The sequence below is a fragment of the Narcine bancroftii genome, chromosome 12 (assembly GCF_036971445.1).
Source record: "Narcine bancroftii isolate sNarBan1 chromosome 12, sNarBan1.hap1, whole genome shotgun sequence".
Lineage (NCBI taxonomy): Eukaryota > Metazoa > Chordata > Chondrichthyes > Torpediniformes > Narcinidae > Narcine > Narcine bancroftii.
In genome coordinates this window covers 66,577,715-66,599,587 of record NC_091480.1, presented here as the reverse complement: position 1 = coordinate 66,599,587, position 21,873 = coordinate 66,577,715, and the positions used below count along the sequence as shown (strand labels likewise).

At 45.0% G+C, this 21,873-nt stretch overlaps 1 protein-coding gene and 1 long non-coding RNA gene across 2 annotated transcripts in view; both read right to left on the bottom strand.

Annotated features, from left to right (window-relative positions):
• The window catches only part of LOC138746980 (acid-sensing ion channel 1-like), a 656,759-nt gene extending 636,833 nt beyond the window's left edge, over positions 1-19,926 (bottom strand). The window contains exon 1 of the mRNA XM_069905762.1: positions 19,369-19,926. Coding sequence (XP_069761863.1) covers positions 19,369-19,926 — 558 coding nt within the window. The remainder of the gene's footprint in view (positions 1-19,368) is intronic.
• On the bottom strand, positions 317-7,069 carry LOC138746981 (uncharacterized). The gene is made up of 2 exons (XR_011347220.1): positions 6,999-7,069; positions 317-805 (listed from the first exon to the last, which is right to left on the bottom strand). It is a non-coding gene; the product is annotated as an uncharacterized lncRNA (long non-coding RNA).
• Positions 19,927-21,873: the final 1,947 nt, after the last annotated feature.

The following is a 21,873-nucleotide window of genomic DNA, read 5'->3' as shown; positions in this document are numbered from 1 at the left end:
TTTAGTCTGTTGATCATGAAAACCACCTTAAAACTTTCCTATCATGTAACGTTTTTCAGATATAACCTATTTTTGTAATTTCCTGTCATATTTTAAGTCGACCAGTATATTGCGCACAAAGCAAGCTGCTTTGGTCAGTCCAAGCCTGTCTGGGCAGGCACTCAGTGCAGATGCTGCGCAAATGTTGTCTTAAGCCTGGGCATGCATCAGGACAGATGCAGACAGGCTATAAAAGCAGCTCACATGTACAGATGCTGTGCATTACATTGATAGAGAATGAACGCATGTTCTTCAGGCAATAGCAGAGTGAGTGTACTTAACAATAGCATTTATTGTTTTCAGGAAGATTCAATATAGCAGAAATGTTTTGTCAATGAAGTCAGTGGTGGAAAGTTTCACCAGGATATTGTGACTATGGAAAAGGGGTATCAGGGCAAGTGGAATCTATCAGTATCGGCCAGCTATTATTGGACACTAACACGAGACGCATCAGATGCTGAGTAGAAACAGAAACCAGCAGCAAAACATTTTTAGGTCGGTTGAACAACGCCATGTGTTAACATCATGATGCGATTAAACGTGTTAAATTCAATCAAATGTCATGTTTCTTCAACTTCCTATGAGAGACGGCAAATTTGAAATTATCTTTGTGTTCAGCTTGAAGTTGTCTATCATAATCCTCAATTTTATGTTCAGGAAGCAAACCTTTTGAAAAAAATTTGTTGTCCAATGTGGTTAGCAGTTTCTGAAGTACAGTATGGTCTGACCCAGTCCTCAGAAGTGTAGAGCAATTGTATCTTTCCATCTGAAAAGAACACAAACTCATATTTCAATGTCAGCATCCCAGTTAATACTTTGGAGAAAAAAGAGACTCCAGATGTTGGAAACTGGAGCGAAAAAAAAACAAACTTCTGGAGGAAGTAAAACACAAAGGTCTGCGGACACCGCGGTTGAATTAAAAACACGATGCTGGAGAAACTCAGCAGGTCAAACAGTGCAACCAAAATAAAGATGAAGGGCTCAAGCTCAAAACGTTAATTATGTGACTTTATCTTTCCTATATAAAGTACACTGGTAGACCTGCCGAGTTTCTCCAGGTTGTGTTTTAACCTCTGGAGGAACTTAAGGGGTCAGGCAGTCGACTTTTCGTGTCTAAATTCAGCTCCAGAAGCAGGGTTTCGACCCTAAACATCAACTCCTCACTTGCCTCCATGGACGCTGTCTGATCCAATGACTTCCTCTGGCATTTTCCTTTTTGCCCACATGGCATTATAGAAGAAAAGAAAGAAGAAGAATACTCCTGTCCTTGTTAAGCAGCAGATGCAATGACCTGCTTTGAGCTGTCACAGGACATTCGCTAAATCAACATATATTATGCATTGAGATGACTTAACCAACTAACATTTAAGGATTTTTGTTCCGTAACATAAACCAATCCACGCTTATGCAAATTTTGGCATCATGTTGAACCTTTCGACTGTATTCCTTCTTTGCATTCCACTGACAGATAGCCAATGCTCTTAATTTATATTCAGATGATGCTTCCATTTGCAAAGAATAAAGAGAGTGTGTCATAAAGTCATTTAAATTATGCAGATGCTTTGCCCTGAATGTGAATTGAGGCCTTTTAAAGTAAAACAGAGCAAGTCATCACCAAATCCTCTTGTTATTATAAGGTCTACAGTGATATTTTGCTTTCAATATTTGCCAGTGCTGCTCTAACAGGCTCTGAAAATAGAGGGAAAGATTAGTAGGCAAATGCTCCACGTAGTTGTTCTAAATTCCAAAGTCCTAGTACCTTAAGTGATAGTTAAACGAGTTTAAAATAAACGAGATGCTGCCAATTTGAGAAGGGAATGAGTAATTTAACATTAAGCTAATTATCCATTTGGGTGCAAGAAACCTCCAAATATCTAAAGACATGTGTAAACTTTCCCAGATATTTTGGGCAGAATTGCCCAGTGACAATCAGCAAACCTACTGTGAGAGGAGGGTGTCACTGAAATTTAAAGGTATTCAGACACACGGAAATGGATGCAAGACATTATGACTGGAAAGGGATTTCAACCCATACGCCAAGGCTCAAACAGTAGATGCCAACACAAGTACAGTACAACTCCGATTATCCAAAATCGGATTCTCCAAAATCTTCATTTATCCGAAAAAAAAATTAAAATTCAGATAAATGAGGATATCCGAAACAAATAGAAATCCTCATTTATCCAAACTTTTTTCAGAGCCGAACTGACCGGGGAGCTTGGGTTTCCACGACAGCGAGGACACCTTGGGCTCCTGGCGGCAGCGTGGACCTCGAGTTCCCGGGCAGGAGTGGGATCTCAGTGGGGAGGCATCGGTGATCAGCGACGGCCAGCAATTTTTTTGGTGAGAATTAAACATTTATTTTAATGCTTAAAACCCCTCCCTTTGTTGTTTAAACATTGTTAAAAGTGATTTACTGTGGCTACTGAGCTGTTTTTAAAAAATGACCTGTTCTCCAAAAAAAAACGTTTTTAGATAAAACCATTTTGGATAATCAGAGTTGCACTGTAACAGCAAAAGACAGTAAAAACACAAAATGCTGGAGAAACTCATCAGGTCAAACAGTGTCCTTTATAGAGCAAAGATAAAGATACAGAACCAACGTTACGGGCTTGAGCCCTTCATCAAGATGTGAGCAAAATATAGGTAGGCATCTGAACAAAATGGTGGGGATGGAGAAGTAGCGGGAGGACCACGGTCCCACAGGCAGGAGGTAATAGGTGGATAAGGGAGGGAGGGCACACCAGCAAACAGGAGAGGGGGGAGGCTCTGTGACTGGAGAAGCAAGGGGGTGGAGAGCTGGAGGGAAGAAGACAGGGGGATGGCGAACGGAGGGAGAACGGAGAGTAGGCTAGCAAAAACTGAAGAAGTCAACGTTAATGCCATCCGGTTTGGAGAGTGCTCAGATGGAAAATCAATTGTGGTTTCACCAATTTACAGAGGTCTTGGTGGGATAGTACCTGAGGCCATGGATAGACATGTGAGCACGGGCGCAGAACCGAAATGTTTGGCCACTGGAAGATCCTGTCACTAGTGCAGACAGAGTGAAGGTGCTCAGCGAAGCAATCTCCCCGTCTGCGTCCAGTAGTTCCAATGAGGAGAAGGCCACAAAGGTTCACCGGATGCAGCTTGCGGGCAATCGACAGAACAAAAATTTACGGCAGGTTCCTGTTCACATTTCAGATTTCCAGCTTCCAAGAGCATTAAACAAGAACAGGTTCTTCCTGTGACCAGTCCTTTCAATTCTGTATCCTCATCCCGCGCCAACATGTCTGTCCATGGCCTCATGCACCGCCAAACCAAGACCGCCCGTAAATTGGGGGAGGCACATCTAATTTTCTGTCTGGGCCCTCTCCAACCGGATGGCATCAACGTCAACCTCTCTGGTTTCTGCCAGCCCACTCCCCGTTCTCCCTCTCTTCCCTATCCCTCTGACTCCTTCCCTCCAGCTCTCCACCCCCTTCCCTCTCCATTCACAAAGCCATCCCCCCTCCCCCTGTTTGTTGCTGAGCCCTCCCTCTTTTATCCACCTATTACCTCCTGCCTTTGGGACCATGATCCTCCCCTAATTATTTTGCCCAGACACCTGCCTGCATTTTGCTCAGACCTCGATGAAGGGCTCAGGCCCGAAGTTGGCTATTTATACTACATATAGAACGCTGCGTGACGTGCTGAGTTTCTATGTGGCAGCGCAGCAGTTAGTGCATTGCTGTTACAGCGCCAGCGACTGGGGTTCAAATCCGGCACTGCTGACCTGCATGGGTTTCTGCTCAATTGGTCAACAACCCCCGGCACAATTTTGGAGGATGGAAGGAAACCGGAGAACCCGGAGGAAACCCACGCAGATCAAAGGGAGAATGTATAAAGTCCTTACAAACAGCACCAGATTCATACCCAGGTCATTGGCGCTGTAACAGAGTTGCACGAACCACTATGCTAAATGTGCCACCCTTTAATATTCCTGGCAGATGTTGGTGAACACTGCTAATTGCTTTGTTAACAACTACTTGGGAAGGTGGGGTGGGAGAGGATGTTAAGACAACTGTTCCTCAGTTTTGAGACACAACTGGGGCCCTATTGAACACTGGACCTTGTGTGTGATGTTCTGCACCCATCTCTTCATATCATTGTCAGTGCACCTGGGAGCATGCTGCCTACTCTCAGGAATTACTGAAACAGTCATGGTGAAGTGAGCAACACTCTCCAGTGCCTGGAAGAGTGCTGGTGGTGTTGTGTGCATGGGCTGACCAGCTAATGAGCTACATGTCTAGATGCCAGGAACTACCAGAAATTCAAGCAGAAACGCACAATATTCCTGAAAGAATATGATGCTACAAAAGGAAGACCGCCCGCTCGGCATTTTAACCAGTGCTTACCCATTTTACAGTTCCTTAAAAGCTATTTGTAGCAGTGTTAGTAGTCAACCGTGCAACAACCAAAAGCTGCATGGGAGTTCCATCTCAATGAATGAGAGGACAGGCTCAAATAGCCCCCCCCCCCCCCCCCCACTTCATAAGAAGGAAACTTCTCAGACAGCTCCTGAGAATTTGCCAGAAAGCCTTTGCAGCAGTGGAAGTTGGAGAGTATTGTATATACACGTGTAATAGATGAGTTTTGGGGACTAATTTTTTGAATAAAATTTAAGGGGTCGGCTATTACATGCATTCTATTTTCAACAGCAGTAACTGCCTGCATTGTTCGAGGCATCGGGAGCTTGGATGGTTGGTAAATCCACAGTCAGTGCTCCGGCAGCCGGGCGGCTGGAGTGAGGATCCACGGTCAGGGCATCAGGTGGGTGGGCAGCTAGGGCCTAGGTGAGAGTCCACGGTCGGGGTGTCGGGAACGGATGCGCGGACAGCTTGGGCCAAAAGTAGGGGGGAGTCGACTTTAACACCAAATCTCCATTTGTCACTTAATAACCACTTTGAAACAAGAGCTCACTGGGAAGCACTTTACAAACAGGTCTCCTGAGTTAAAACATACATAATTAGGATGAGCTAAAATTGAATAGTTCTTTCAAGAAGCTCAACTGCAGGCAGTCCAACCAACACAAGGGGCTGAACGTGACTTATGTACACCTCTTCTACTCTGCACATACAGCAGAACTCTCCATAAGCTATGGTAACGTAATGGGATAAGTTAATAAAGTTTAAAAGGGAGAATAAAATTAGGTCACTTTTCACAAGCAAGGATCACATGACAGAAAGAGAAAGAGAGAGAGAGAGAGAGAGAGAGAGAGAGAGAGAGAGAGAGGGAGAGAAAAGTTGATGCAGTCAGTGAAAGGCGGGCAAAGTGAAAACCCTGCTAAAGACCCTATTTCAAGAAGGGTGTTGAGTTCTGAGTTCAGCCTATTCGAATTCTCTGTAGTGACTGGCTACTGTGAAAAGAAGAACTCTGCGGTAACCTGGAAGGAGGCACATTTCTTCAGAAAGACACTTTGGTTGATGATTGAAGGAAATCAGTTCGGGTGTCCAACGAACAATGACACCCACCAAAGATCTTCTTGATTGGTAACAACTTAAATGAAGGCACCAGAGCCTGAATGCAAAAAGTTTAATTCTGTGCACAGTTTCTGAAAATTGCCTGATACCAGTGAACTTGGAGAAGAGAACAATAAATGACTGTGCAGTGAAAAAGAACCATCTTGAACACACACACACACACACACACACACACACACACTCACATGGCCCCCCCACACACCCACACTGCCCCCCCCACACACACACACCCACACTGCCCCCCCACACACCCACACTGCCCCCCCACACACCCACACTGCCCCCCCACACAAACACACCCACACTGCCCCCCCACACACCCACACTGCCCCCCCACACACATACACCCACACTGCCCCCCCCACACACACACACCCACACTGCCCCCCCCACACTGCCCCCCCACACACCCACACTGCCCCCCCACACACACACACCCACATTGCCCCCCACACACAAGCACCCACACTGCCCCCCCACACACACCCACACTGCCCCCCCACACACACACACCCACACTGCCCCCCCCACACACCCACACTGCCCCCCCACACACCCACACTGCCCCCCCACACACACACCCACACTTCCCCCCACACACACATACACCCACACTGCCCCCCACACACACACACCCACACTGCCCCCCACACACACACACCCACACTGCCCCCCCACACACGCACACTGCCCCCCCCACACACACACACCCACACTGCCCCCCACACACACCCACACTGCCCCCCCACACTGCCCCCACACACACACACACCCACACTGCCCCCCCCACACACACACACCCACACTGCCCCCCCACACACGCACACTGCCCCCCCCACACACACACACCCACACTGCCCCCCACACACCCACACTGCCCCCCCACACACCCACACTGCCCCCCACACACACACCCACACTGCCCCCCCACACACACACCCACACTGCCCCCCCACACACACACACACCCACACTGCCCCCCCACACACCCACACTGCCCCCCACAGACACACACACCCACACTGCCCCCCCCACACACACACACCCACACTGCCCCCCCCACACACACACACCCACACTGCCCCCCCACACACCCACACTGCCCCCCACACACACACACACCCACACTGCCCCCCCACACACACACACCCACACTGCCCCCCCCCACACACACACACCCACACTGCCCCCCCACACACACACACACCCACATTGCCCCCCCACACACCCACACTGCCCCCCCCCCACACACATACATGTGCTTAGAATTAGGAGAGTTAATGGTGATAAGTTAAATATTAATCTTACTATTTTGTTAAGAAAATAAAACCAATTTCGCCATTGCCTTGGTGAATTTCTGTTGCAGTTGATTTTTTGAGTCCTTAGGGCTCGTAACAGCAATCACTAACCAATAACTCAAAAAAAAATTAAAACATTTAAAACGTGAGCCTTAAATACCTTCAATCTCTGTTAAAACACAAAAGTCTGTCGACGCCATGGCTGAAGTAAAAACACAACGCTGGAGAAACTCAGCAGGTCAGTGTCCTTTATATAGCAAAGATAAAGGTTCATAACCAAAGTTTCGGGCTTGGAGCCTTCAAGGGGTGAGCAAAATGCAGGTAGGCACCCATGACCTCAAATACTGTCCAACCAAGACCACCTGTAAATTGGAGGAACAACTGCACATGATTTTCTGTCTGGGCAGTCTCCAACCGGATGGCATTAACATTGACTTCTCTGGGTTCTGTTAGCCCACTCTCCATTATCCCTCCCTTCCCTTTCCCTCTTTTTTTCTTTCCTCCGGCTCTCCACCCCTTCTCTCTCTCCATTCACAAAGCCATCCCCCCTCCCTCCTCCTGTTTGCTGGTGTCCCCCCTCCCTCCCTCCCTTATCCACATGACCTTCTGCCTTTTGTTCGGATGCCTACCTACATCTTTTCATACCTTGATGAAGGGCTCAATCCCAAAATGTTGGTGATGTATCTTTACCTTTGCTACATAAAGTGCATGGTTTGACCTGCTGAGTTTCTCCAGTGTGATAGTACAGGTCTATCACCAATGTACATAGTGTATATAGTTACTGTATCTAGACTGTGCTTACAGCGATTGGCTGAGAGCTAAGCCACGCCTATTGTCTGGGCCTTAAAGGGTTGTGTCCCTAGCCAGGTCGGATCATTCCGGACTGGTCAGCCACCTGTGAAGAGCTCCTGTCTTTTGCTAATAAAAGCTTTGGTTTGGATCAACAAGTCTTTGATTCTTTCGACGAGCTCTACATCCAGCATTGGTTTTTTTTATTTTTACCTTCTATCTCTGGTTTGATACCTCCTCCTGATGATTCAAAAAACTCCTTTTAACCTTTGAAGTCACATATATCCTAAATATCCAATTGGCTATCATAAAGTAATCATCTGAGAGCATTCAGTGTGATTTCTCTTTCCTTGTCTCCTAATGGAATTTCAAATAGCCTGGATTCCCACAGTCAGCAATTACAGTCTTTAAATCATCTCCAAATATCTTAAAAAGAGATTTAAGCAACATTTTAAAATGGGTGAAGAAAAGCAATCGGAAAGATAGCTAAACAGTTCTGTGATTGAAGGACACCAAAACATATTTCAACAGAGAATGGGGGAAAAAATTGCCATCTTAGCAACTGCCTCAAGACACTTGTGAAAAAAAAACATTGCTAAAAGCTGTAAGATTTCTCATGGAAACTTCAGACCACGTAGCAATTCACTGGAACATGAACAAAAAGGCAACCAAAAAAAAGGTTTGTGCAGAAATATAACCCACAATCACAAATAAATCTCGCAAGTTTTCATAAGTTCCTCCATTCCATGATGGATAGAGAGACATGGCATTTGACCAAGATGTCCAACTGGATCGCGGCACGGCAATATAATTTCAGCCCTACTTTGAGATCTATAAATTTGCACATTTTTTAAATTTATTACAATTTTCCGATAATGAGGATGATTTCCAGAAAGCTGTCATACTTTGAATGGCCTTCTTCAATGGTATGAGCTGATATGAAATATGGAATTCAAGCGACCGGCAAAAGGAAATCACAGAAAATAAGTAGGTTACAAATTATTAATGTTTAAAATTGGCACCCCCCACCCACTCCACATAAAATTCACTTATCCGGCATCTACAGATCCCCATAGGGGCCAGAAACCAGAGGTTTTACTATATTAAGTTGAAGATTCTTTGCTGTCCTGGCGGTGGGGCCAGGTGGGGACACAAAGCTGAGGCGCCACAGCACAGTCGCTGGTGGGAGGGTGCAAGTGCAATGGGACATGTTTCAACAGACAGTTTCCATTCTATACATTGTTGCACTACATCTGGGAGAAAAAAACTTGGTGCAAAGTGCAACAAAAGCATGGCAGTAATGCTCTGCAGTTAACTGGTGCACACAAACAGAATGATCTTACTTAATACTATAGATCATGGTTAACGTAGTTATGATTTCTTTTTCTATTTTGTGACAATTTAATTTAACTATTGCTCAGATCAGATTTCAGATTTATTGTCAGAGCATGTACATGACATCACATATAACCCTGAGATTCTTTTTCCTGCAGGCGAGGCAGAATTACCACTTATTGGTTGGGCAAAAAATAAACTGTACTCAACGTAAACATGTCAATAAATAAAGAACTGTAAACAGATAACAAATATAAACAAACTGACTGAGCAATTCAGAGAGAATAAAAATCAATAAAGTGCACGAGAACGAGTCCTTAAATATGTCCCTGATTGAGTTTGATGTTGAGGAGTCTGATGATGAAGGGGAAGCAGCGGTTCCTGAACCTGGTGGTGTGAGTCTTGTGGCCCCTACACCTCTTTCCTGATGGCAGCAGCGAGAGCAGAGCATGTGCTGGGCGGTATGGATCCTTCCTGATCGCTGCTGCCCTCTGACAGCAGCGTTTCGCGTAGATGTTCCCAATGGTGGGGAGGGTTTTGCCTGTGATGTCCTGGGCTGTGTCCATGACCTTTTGCAGGGCTTTATGCTCAGGGGTATTGGTGTCCCCACACCAGATCGTGATGCAGCCGGTCAGAACACTTCCCACCGCCCCTCTGTAGAAATTTGCCAGGGTTTCCTGTGTCGTACCTCCATAAATGTGGCTGCAGCAAGGAATGAATTTCGGTGAATCTATACATTGTACTGTATTTGAAAATAAAGTCTCATTCTCATACATCCAATAGAAAAGAAGCAAATTTAAATTTAAATTTTAACTGATCAAATCTCAAGCTCAGCAAATGTTCTTTTTCTAAGCCTGTATTTTCATTCCAAAATCATGGGACAAGGATAATAGTAATCAAAATGTTCTGAACAAATATTCCACCAAACTGGTTCACGCGGACCAACAGAGCATCAGGTTTCAACCGGGATCAAGCTGAATTAATTATGGTGTACGTCTCGCCCTCTGCGTCACTCTTCCTGGAAGTCAGGGCAAGGTTCCAATCCTGGCTGCCCTGTTCAAAGATCCGCAGACATCACATTCTATTATCAAATATGTGATGACCCTTTTTGGTGACTCAGAAAAATGTACAGTAAAATCCCTGGTGTCTGCGCTTCAAGCCACCGGCAAAAAAATTTGAAGAAATAAATAGAATTTAAATGTAAGTTTACAAATGTGAAAGTAAAGGTTCTCCAAAGCAACACACAACCCCTTGGGAGCAAACATTCAGCCAGCGGAGCGCCCGGGTTGTGCCCTGCCCACAGCAATGGTTTCAATAAAGTTGTGTTTGAATAAAATGGCGGTGCCCAGGATGAACAGCCCCTCGCTGCTGGGGCGACTCTTCCAAAGTATCTCCCTATCATTGCTTGTTAAGAGTCTTTATCTTTATTAGTATATTAGTAAGGCAACATCTGTAAACTTGGGGGAGTTGGGGGTGGTTAATTATGATGGTGGCAAGTTAATATAGGAGTTAAAGCGACACTGTTACATCACCAGCAGCCAGGCTTCGAATTTAAATTTAAATTGTGCAAATTGCGGGAAAAACCTGATTAAAGTGAACTTTACATAATTAAGGACTACAATTCTGATTTTTTTCCAAATTACTTTACATTTTGCATGGCGTTTTGTCTTTTAAACTGATTATTCTTGATGCTGGTGCATTAGTTAGGCATTGGAAGAGTGAGTCTCAGTTAATTGGACAATTTGCATATCCGACATCCCCATAGGTGCCGGATAATGGGGATTTTACTGTACCAGGGTCATTTTCTGTGTTTCGATCGCAATTATGTTTTCAAAATAGTATCATCGAACCTTCTTTAATGTTAGATTTAATGGCATCTTAAATTCTCAAACTTATCAGAAAGGATTACAATGGTAGCAAAAAAATGTCCCTTTTTAAAGAAATTTTATTCTCGCACAAAATAACTGATGTGAATTTGATTCTACCAGGTAGGTGCCACCACAACCGAGGCAATGAGATTTGCGGAGGATTGATATGACATTGGAAACCCTGGCAAATTTCTACAGAGCTGTGATAGAAAGTGTGCTGACTGACTGCATCACGGTCTGGGATGGGGACACCAATACCCCTGAGCATAAAGCACTGCAAAAGGTAGTGGACACAGCCTAGGACATCACAGGCAAAACGCTGCCCACCATCAGGAACATCTACGGGAAATGCTGCCATCGGAGAGCAGCAGCAATCATCAAGGATCCACACCACACGCTCTGTTCTCGCTGCTGCCATCAGGAAAGAGATGTAGGTGCTACAAGATTCACATCACCAGGTTCAGGAACACCATCAGACTCCTCAACAATAAACTCAATCAGACACCCACTTAAGGACTTGTACTTTTGCACTTTATTGATTTTTTTCCCCTCTCTGTATTGCACAGTCAATTTGTTCACATTTCTTTCTTTCTTTACATGTGTACATCGAGTACAGGTTTTTTTTGCACGGCCAAGTGGTAATTCTGCCTCGCCCACAGTTAAAAGAATCTTAGGGTTGTATGTGATGTCATGTACGTAGTCTGACAAGAAATCTGAAATCTGATAAAAGTCACTGTCCTTCCATGATGTCGGATTCCTTGAATACTGATAACAATGCAAATGTTGTAAAGGATTGTGAAAGTTAGTTGTTGTCTTCTTTAAATTAATGGACTCTGTTTGCTTGATAAATTAACAATATTATGTATTTTTAAGACTGCCCTCGCTGTGATTAATGTGCACTAACAAGAGGTCTCTTGTGATGTATGAGCCAATTACAACGTTGAGCAAGCATTACAACTGTATTCTGATCTTTTTTAAAATAGTAAATTATTTCCATTGCACTTTTTGGGAATTTACTGCAAAATTGCATTTTTTAATGTTTTCATGGCCCACATTATCCTTCCATCGTCTATTCCTATTATTAAATTGTCTAAAGTTTCTTGGTGATATTGGCCATGCTTGCAAAATTCCTTCATCCACTATTTAAATTCAATCCTTCTGACCTTAAACAAGATGATGCATTCTGTCAAAATAAAGCACAGGATCATTTAATTTGAACTAGCCGAATGCAACGTCCCAGAGGTATGAATTGCTCAATGTAAAAAATGAATCATGAAACAGCCACCTTGCTTTCTTTGTGTGATTCCATGTGGAATGGTTACTGATACACTGGACAATGAAGATTTTGCCTCCTGAACACTTTTGGGTGTATTTTATGGATTTTGGACTGCTGATCACGAAACTCACCTGAAGAAGTTCCTATCACGCACCGTTTTTTAGATATAACCTATTTTTGTGATTTCCTGTCATATTTAAGTCAACTTCAAGGGTACAAAACCACGAGTTGAAACATGTCGTTTAAAATCCATTTTCTGCATCCGCACTTGGACTCCTTCCCGGCTGATCTTGGCACCGTCAGTGACAAACACGGTGAAAGGTTTCATCAGGACATTGCAACCATGGAAAAGCGGTATCAGGGCAATAGGAATCCATCAATGCCGGCCGACTAATGTTGGACACTGTCACGAGATGCTGAGTACAAACGAAAATCTGTGGCAAACATTGTTTAGGTCAGTTGAACTAACGCAATGTGTCAGCGTCATGATGTGATTAAACATGATAAATCCAATCAAAGTTAATTTAATGTTTCTCCAACTTCGCACGTGATGCAGCAAATCTGAAATGATCTTCGTGTTCAGCTTAAAGTTGTTTATCAAATCCCCAATTGTTTATCAAGAAGCAAACCTTCGGAAAAAGATTGTTGTCCAGTAATACTGGGCCACAAGAAATGGTAACTGAAGAAGTGTGTGGTGAAACACAAGGGAATTACCTATACCACAATTGCACCTCCTGGTGGTTTTGTCTCCAAGGTGAATTGAATTAACTGCAGGCCAGGCGAATGACTGAAGCTTCAGCTGAGTCCCTGCAGAGGTCTCTTCAACGAGGAGGGGCAAAAGGGGAACAAAAATAAAGGTGACATTTCAAAGGGAACTTGTTTCCTGCTACCTTGTAGCATTTATCCCTGCATGAGACTTATAAAGCAGACAGTAACCAAAAATAATTTGTTGCTTAAATAGGTTGCTTTCTACCAGAAGCCATGCTTCCCTCTGTTGAACTGATGATACACATGAGTGTCCACCCTCCGTGGCCCAATCACTACAAAGTTAAACCATTTTTAGAACAGAAAATTATTTTTTACAGCCATCCCTCTGAACAAGATAGGAAACAGTATAAAAACATGAGGATGTGTACAACTCATCTCTAATCCATCGTCAATCTCAAAACGACATCCCTGTCAATAACCTATTACCAGTTGCCATAGCTCCTAGCTAATTTAAATCACTTGCACAATCATTTGCAGTCAGTCTTCGACATCAAGTCAAGGCCATTTATGGAATGTTCTGGAAATTGAGGTAACACCAGCAGATACCATATTCAACACCTTTACAGGGCATTCCAACAACTGTTCTTGCTCATACACTGAGGTCCAATGGAGCAGCATTCATATAGCACACAAGCAAGGGCTAATTGTAGTCTGGTAGATTGCATCAGTGTCCTTGAACAAAATGCATGTCTTGTCATGATTGGAAACACAAATTGGTTCTAACTGCAGAGTCTCTCTTTTTCCTTCTCCCATGGTCCAATTCTTCCAGATTTTGCTTCCTGTACACTTTTGGGTGCATTTCATGGATTTTGGGCTGCTGATCATGAAATTCACCTAAAGATTTTCCTATCACGTACCATTTTTTTTAGATATAACCTATTTTTGTGATTTCCTGTCATACTTTCAGTCAACTTCAAACATACAAAGCCCTGAGGTGCAACATGTCGTTGAAAATTAATTTTCTGCATTCGCTCTTGGACGTCTTCCCGGATGATCTTGGTGCTGTCAGTGACGAACACGGTGAAAGATTTCATCAGGACATTGCAACCGTGGAAAAGCAGCATCAGGGCATCTGGGATCCATCAATGCTGGCCGACTATTGTTGGACTCTGACGTGAGAGGCATCAGATGTCGAGTACAAACGAAAATCAGCGGCAAAACATTTTTCGGTCGGTTGAACTGACGCAATGTGTCAGCCTCATGTTGCAATTAAACAGGCTGAATTCAATCAAAGTTAATTTAATGTTTCTCCAACTTTCTACGTGAAACAGCAAATCTGAAATTATCTTTGTGTTCAGCTTGAAGTTGTCTATCAGAACCCTGATTTTTATTTCAGGAAACAAACCCTTTAAAAAAAATTTGTTGTCCAATGTGCCATCTTATACCATCTCGTTTTCCCAAGTTAACATCCTTCATGTGGCTACATTTTTTATAAAATTTACATTACAATCTCAACCTGCTCTTTCTTTGAGAATCAATCAATTCTTTGTGCAATGACAAGAGAGCACATTTCATCAGTAATTATTTAGGTATATGGCTTAAGACACATTTTGTATTTTACTTCAAATCCGCTCACTTACAGGAAATAATGAGTTTCTGAAAATGTAATCATAGCAGTGAGATTTCCTTTTGAGAATGATGCAATGTTAGCCAGCAAGATTTAGAGACCATTGAATTTCTGGTGATTTACTTCGGACACCAAATGCATCTGTCTCTGCCTCTCTTACGGTCCTGTGGATTGACCTCCGATCAATTTCTCTGCAGCAACCGTACTACACGGTGATGCAGCTGGCCAGGACGCTCTCAACAGTGCTCCTGTTGAAGATTGACATGATGGTGGCCGGTATCCTTGCCTGATTCAGTCCTCTCAGGAAGTGCAGTCACTGTTGCAACTTCCTGACAAATGAGGAGATGCTGTGCATCCATGATGGGGCACTGGTTAAGTGAACTCCAAGGAACTTGGCGCTCTCCACTACAGAGCTGTTGGTGTATAGTGGAGGGTGGTTGTTCCTGGTCCTCCTGAAGTCCACATCATCTTCGTTTTGTCCACGTTGAGTCTCAGGTTGTAACTCTCGCACCATTTCATGAGATCTACTCCTGCTTGCTGGGGTCACCTCAACAAGACAACCAGCAGGAGCTGTTCCACATTCAAGAATATCACAGTCAACCAAGGAGCAACATCCATGCAGAAAAGTTCCAAACTTCCATCGCTCTCTGTGTGAAAGTCTTTCTCAATTTCACTCCTGAATCCTCGTTTTGGTTCATTGAGTTCTTGCAGCCTCTCCCCGAACTCCAGATCCCACACACCCCAACTAGCAGAAATATTTTTCCCAAAAATTAATTCAGTTCCCTCTTATATCCTGAAAGTTTCAATTAAATCCTAAAATTGTAAGGAATTATAAATTGAGATCAAGAGAACATGACCCAGTCCTCATCGAGGGGTCAGCAGTGGAGAAAGTCAACAACTTTAAATTCTTGGATGTCAACCTCTCTGAGCATCTGTCCTGGCCCCTCCATGTTGATGGAATCACGAAGAAGGCTCACCAGCACTACCTTATGAGGAGTTTGAGGAGATTTGGTATGTCACCAAAGACTCGCAATAATTTTTATAAGTGGATCCATGGAGAGCATTCTGTCTGGTTGCATCACTGCCTGATATGGAGGTGCCAATGCACAGGACAGAAAAAATCTCCAGAGAGTCGTTAACTCAGTCTGCGACATCACAGGCGCCAGTCTTCGCTCCATCGAGGACATCTACGTGAGGCGGTCTCTTAAGAAAGCAGCGTCTATCCTCAGAGACCCCCCACCACCCAGGCCATGCCCTCTCCGTCAAGAAGGAGGAACAGGAGCCTGGATTAAAAACCTAAAAGAACAAAATCAGCATCTTCCTCTCTATCATCATATTTCTGAATGGACATGGCAGAATGGTGACGCGGTTGGGGTAGCGGTTAGTGCAACACTTTTACAGCACCAGCGATCTGGAGCAGGGCTCGAATCTCGCACCGTCTATAAGGAGTTCTCCCCATGTCTGCGTGCGTTTTCACTGGGAGATCCGGTTTCCTCCCACCACTCAAAACGTAGTGGGGGGGGAGTAGATTAATTGGGTGTCATTGGGCAGCACGAGCTTGTGGGCCAAAACGGCCGATTACTCCACTGTATGTCTAAATTTAAATTTAAAAAATTTAACAGTGAACCACAGACACCACTGCAATTTCTCCTATTTTCTTGTACTAGGTATTTATTTTGAAATGTAATTTACAGAAATGTTTGTACTGTGATGCCACTGCAAAACAAAGAATTTTGTGACATGTTCATGGCAATAAATTCTGATTCTTATTCTCTCCTTGCATCTTAGCCCTTGAGGGTTCAGGTGTCATGCTGTTGATTCAACATCACTACTCCAAGGTCAGCATCGCCTCCTTAAAGCATGGTGCTTGGAACTGCTCAAAATGTTCCCTGGGCTTTGGAGAACTACTACTGTATCAGTATCATAAAAACACAGTAAATGCTGGAGCAACTCAGCCGGTCTTTCATCGTCCATGGGAGACAAAGATATATTGCTGACATTTCAGGCCTGAGCCTTTCTTCAAGGAACAAGCAAAAAATAAGCAGATTCTTATTCTTTGCTTATTCCTTGAAGGAGGGCTCAGGCCCGAAACATGGGCAATATATCTTTGTCTCCCATGGACGATGAAAGACCGGCTGAGTTGCTCCAGCATTTACTGTGTTTTTACTACAATCACAGCATCTGCAGACTTTCGTGTTTCTCTCAGTATCAGTATCTTATCTTGATGAAGGGCTCAAGCCCGAAATGATGGTGATGTATCTTTATCTTTGCTACATAAAGGACACTGTTTGACCTGCCGAGTTTCTCCAGCCTCATGTTTTTACTTCAACCACGGTGTCGGCAGATTTTCGAGTTTTACCCCGTATCAGTGCCGTCTCATAAAAATCCAGTGACCTGCCACACTCTCACCTCATTCTAATCATCTTCCCTTCCCTCCCATCTAAATAATGAATTCAACCTCCACCCAAATTCAAACCTTCTCCCATTATCATTTGGCACGTTTATCCTAATGAGTCCCACATCCATCTGTGATTCAAAGGATGTCACAGTAAAATCGACCCTGCACCCACTCAGACAGGTGGCTGACATTGGACGCGTCTGTCCATGGTCTCGTGCACTGCCAGTCTAAGACCACCTGCAAATTGGAGGAACAACACCTCATATTCCATCTGGACTCCCTCCAACCGGATGGCAACGACATCAACTTCTCTGCCTTTTGTTAACCCATCCTCACTTCTTCCGCATCACCTTCCCCCAGCTCTGTCTCTCCCCCTTTTCCCTGTCTCCTTTCACACAGACATAACCAATTCTCACCTCTCCCCTGATCATATCCAATTAACACCTTTGCTGGTCTGGACTCCTGGCCAACATTGTCTCTATTCTGAAATGTCCTGTTTTTCCCTCATTCTACCTTGAATAAGGGCTCAGGCCTGAAACGTCGGCAATATATCTTTGTCTCCTCTGGACACTGAGAGACCAGCCGAGTTCCTCCAGCATTTTGGTGTGGTTTTACTACAATCACAGCGTCTGCAGACTTTCGTGTTTCACTCAAGAGCCCCACCCTGTGCTCTTGCCATCGTCAGGCCTCACAAAATTCACTCAAAGGTGTACGGACTTGTTATCCCTTCACTGGCCAATGTGTGGCTATGAATCACAAAGCCCTTTTATTTCTCCTTTTCTAGTAATCAGTCAGGAAAAAAAAAATTCTTGTGCTGTACCTTTGCGCTCACTGAAAGCAATCCCAACCTCAGAACCTGCTTTCAATTACGTGTCTCTGTCAGGCAGAGGGAGAAAACTTCTAACCCAAAAATCTCTTGGAATTCTTGAAATGTATGAGAATGAAAAATCAGTTGTGCTGATGCTGTGTCATGTAAATGTTGGAAGCAGATAGAACACCGTATGGTGAATGGTGAGATATTGTGTTATTATACATGCACATCTTACGAATATTGATGGAAGGAGAGTCTTCATATTGGAAAGGATGGTGGACTAATCCATAAATATCTGCTTCTGTCTTGAGATTTTACTCTTCACTCTACTGAGCTGAAGGTTAGATCAGTTTTCCTTTAGGGCAAGGTCTCCCTCCTCAATGGCCTCTCTCTCAAACTGCAATTGTCTCTGTATGGACAGCAAAGGCGTGAGCATTCAACAGGGGATGGGATTTGGGGCTGACTTTTTTCCCCTGACAGGGATTTGTGACTGTAAGGAGAATTCCAAAGTTTAATGGTACATTTGCTTTCGCTTTCTGAGTTCAAGCCAGTTGAGAGCAATAAATCCTGCAGTTATGCAATACTGGATAGGCAGAAAGGGAAGGGAGGTGATGCCAATCTAAAACAGATCTCATTTAATTAATATGTGCAGATGAAGCAAGGTGACTGCGCCGAAATGTCTTGCTTTGTAGACATGATTTACTCCTGACAATTAACCTTCTCAGCCCTCTCGTCAGTTCTTCATAAGGCAGGAATCTGACGCATTGCTCATGTCAGAAAGCTTGTAAACATAAGGCTGCTGTCAATCCCCTATTGAGGTAGTAGCCAGCTTTGGTGGAAAAGCTGTTTTAATAGTGCAATTCACAGGAGTATGAACATGTCATATACTGTAAATGGCAGTCCACCACTGTACGTACACACACACACCGCAATTTTAGTTTTAACCAAAGTAAGGTTCATCAAAGACATGTGTTTGCAGAGATTCCTCGATGCAAGATTGTGAACTCAACTCAGCCGCAATGCAAAGCTCACCCTTCCTCCCTCCCATGTCACTTTTGCTTCCCATTGTCAGAATTCAGCTCTGCAACCTCTGAATTTCCCAAGCCTTGAGTTGTAAAGACGGGAAACCCACCAATACAGTGCCTGAACACTGCAGCGTGCACAAGCATATTGGAGGCTTGCTCTTTGTGCTTTACAGCACTGCGCTTCAGTCTTTTTACGGGTTTCATACCTAGGTGTAGAATTGCAGCCTGCTACTACCAATAAGCTTTCACTTCCAGCTGCTGCTGTCCTCGCCAGTCCTCAGGCAAGCCTGGTCTTTTCCTGGTGAGGGGGTGGGAGGAGAGATGGGATCTGCCTCAATACCCCCCCCCCCCCCCCCCCATCAACACAAGGTTTATCTGAAGACTTCTTGCTGTGATATGGGGATTCCAGCATTTTCTGCTTCGCTTTCAGATTTTTTGGGGTGCCTTTTCATCTACCCACTCCTTCGGAACTTCAGACCCCACTTATAGGACCCCACTCGCTGTGACAAAGAGGAAATCACACAGAGCGACAAACACTGCTTCTCATAGCCAGTCAACCATAAATATACTCAACCACAACTCAATGGTGAAAACCCCTCCAACACACAACTCTGGGGCAGGTCCTCAGAAAACACATCTGGCACGTTTGCCACAGCAATGCCAGGGAAACTTTAATTTGCGGGCGGTACTCACGACTTGGAAGTGCTGGTGGGTGCACTCTTTCCCTCGGTATTTGCAATCCAGGAGCATGTCTTTCATCTCATGGCCGGCTCGGTCATAGAACTCCCTCATGTTGAAAGGCTTGGGCTTGAAGTTCCCGAAGTTGGCCTTGTCAACCAGGACCTCCAGGACGTGTTTCTCCGCCACGTATGGGTCGGGAATCTCGAACTTGTTGTTGAGCAGCGCCAGGAGTTCCCCTGCGTGGTACAGGTCGTTCTTGGTGATCTTGCTGAAGCGAAACTCGTTCAGATTGCAGATGGTGATGGCGGGGAAGGTCAAGTTGTAGGTGCTGATCTCGTCCAGTTTGGTGACATGCGGGTACTCGAAGTAATACTTGATCCTCTGGACGAAGACGTGGACGAGGAAGGAGAGGGAGCCGAGGAAAGCCAGTGTCCAGACGATGCGCCTGAAGGAGAGGCGCTCGTGGGTGAAGATGTGACTGATTCCATGCAGAGTGGAGCTGGTCGCGAAAGCCTGCACGCTGGAAGGCTGCATTCTCTCCGCGTCCTCGGCTTCTCCTTTCAAATCCATCGGGCAGAGCCTCGGGGAATTCAACCAAAAGAAAAGAGGGAGACAGGAGACAGGAGAGAGAAGCACGAAGCAGGTCCAGGGGAGGAGGAGGAGGAGAGAGAGAGAGGGGGGGGGCAGCTCCTCGCAGTCTCGCTGCTCTGCGCGTGTGTGTGGATGTGGATTTGGAGATTATATATAGGATTCGCTCGCAGGTCCCCTGGTTTGAGTGTCTGCCGCTTGAGGTGAATGACAGCCTCATTAGCTGGGGCTTGCAGAGCTCGTTCCCACGTTTAGGGATCCGCCGGTGATCAGAAGATCTCTCCCTTGCTGGCTGGACAAGCCGGCAACAGAGAGCAGCTAATCGCCGACGGCTCCCAATGCTCTGTGCTGGGGTTGGTGGTGGTGGTGGGGGGGGGGGGGGGTGCAGGGTACAGAGAGTGGGTTTCTGTGCCAAAATTGCAGGCTGGTCATTTCCCACTTGCAGCGACCAGGCTCTTCCCTGTCTGGTCACGCAGGTTTGCTCATTATAATCGGCCACTGGTTCAGAGGTTGCCTTCTATTCAAGTCGTTGAGTTGCAAGGGGTATAGATTGTTTTTAATTGAAAATGTTGAATAAAAACACACTGTATGGGTTTGCCCCAGTATCATCGAAAACTCGCGTCTCTTCAATGCAATAAACCTGCCCATCAAAATAAAACTTGCTCTTCTCATATCCTCAGGCATTTTCCACTCAGAGAAATACTTTTGAAGTGGAGTCGCTCGTCAAATTGGGGAGAGAGGCAGGTCAATTGCAGGCAAAAAGGATCCCACAGCTCGATCATCCCATGTCAATCAAGTGTTCGTCGGTAAAGCACAAAATGCTGGAGAAACTCAGCAGGTCAAATGGCAAAGGTGCAGAACCGACCCTTCAGCAAGTTAAGGGGTGGGCAGGCGGTGGGGGTTAAAAGGAAATAATGAGCAGGGCCCCTTCAAACCGGGACCAAGGCAAAAGGCAGACAGTGGCTCAGGGTCACGCCGATTCTGAAAGGAGGCGCTTCTTGAAAGTGTAGCGCTCCCTCAGCACTGCAGCCCGAGAGAGTTCTTCAAGACTGCAGCGTCTGGAGTGGGGATCGAACCCTCGATCTTCAATCCGCTTGAACATAAGAGTGACAGAGAGGATCACACCACCATCGCCGTGATCGTTGTCTGAAGAGGGCTCGCAAAATCATTGCAGACCCCTTCCACCCCGCACACAGCATCTTTCAGCTGCTCCCGTCGGGGAAGAGATCCAGGAGGATCAGAGCCAGCCCCACCAGGCTGAGGAACAGCTTCTTCCCATGGGCAGTGAGAACGACCAAAGGAACGGCTCACACTCACCCTCCCAGACTCTCATATTCAGGATATTCAGGAAACAATATTTAATTAGTTATTTGGATCGACGAATACTTGTGCTCCACGTGTATTGTTTGCCTGTCTGTGTGTTATGTCTGGTTGTGTGTCTGTGTGTTTTGCACCAAGGACCCGAGAACGCTGTTACTCGGGCAATCAAATGCAATAAACGTGAAGTTGACTTGATCTTCTGATTTCAGGACAGGAGAGCTGCTCGCTGTATTAAAGTGTACCTTCAAACACTTGACAAATGAACATAAATACAGCTGTTGGGTACTTTAGTTTTGCTTTGCAAAGCATAAGAACTCCCTTGCAGCAAGAAGCACTGCCACGAACAGCTAGTCTCGCCCCAAGAGAGTCTGCCTGGTGGCTCACAGGTTGTATATTTATAGAGATAAACTTCCAGTACACCAGAACATTCAAATTTACATCTTAAATTTAAATTTAGACATACAGCATGGTTTACAGGCCTTTTCAACCCACAAGCCTGTGCAGCCCAATTATACCCAGTATACTTTGAATAATGGGCAGAAACTGGAGCTCCTGGGGAAAACCCACAGGGAGAACATACAGACTCCTTACAGACAGTGCTGGATTCGA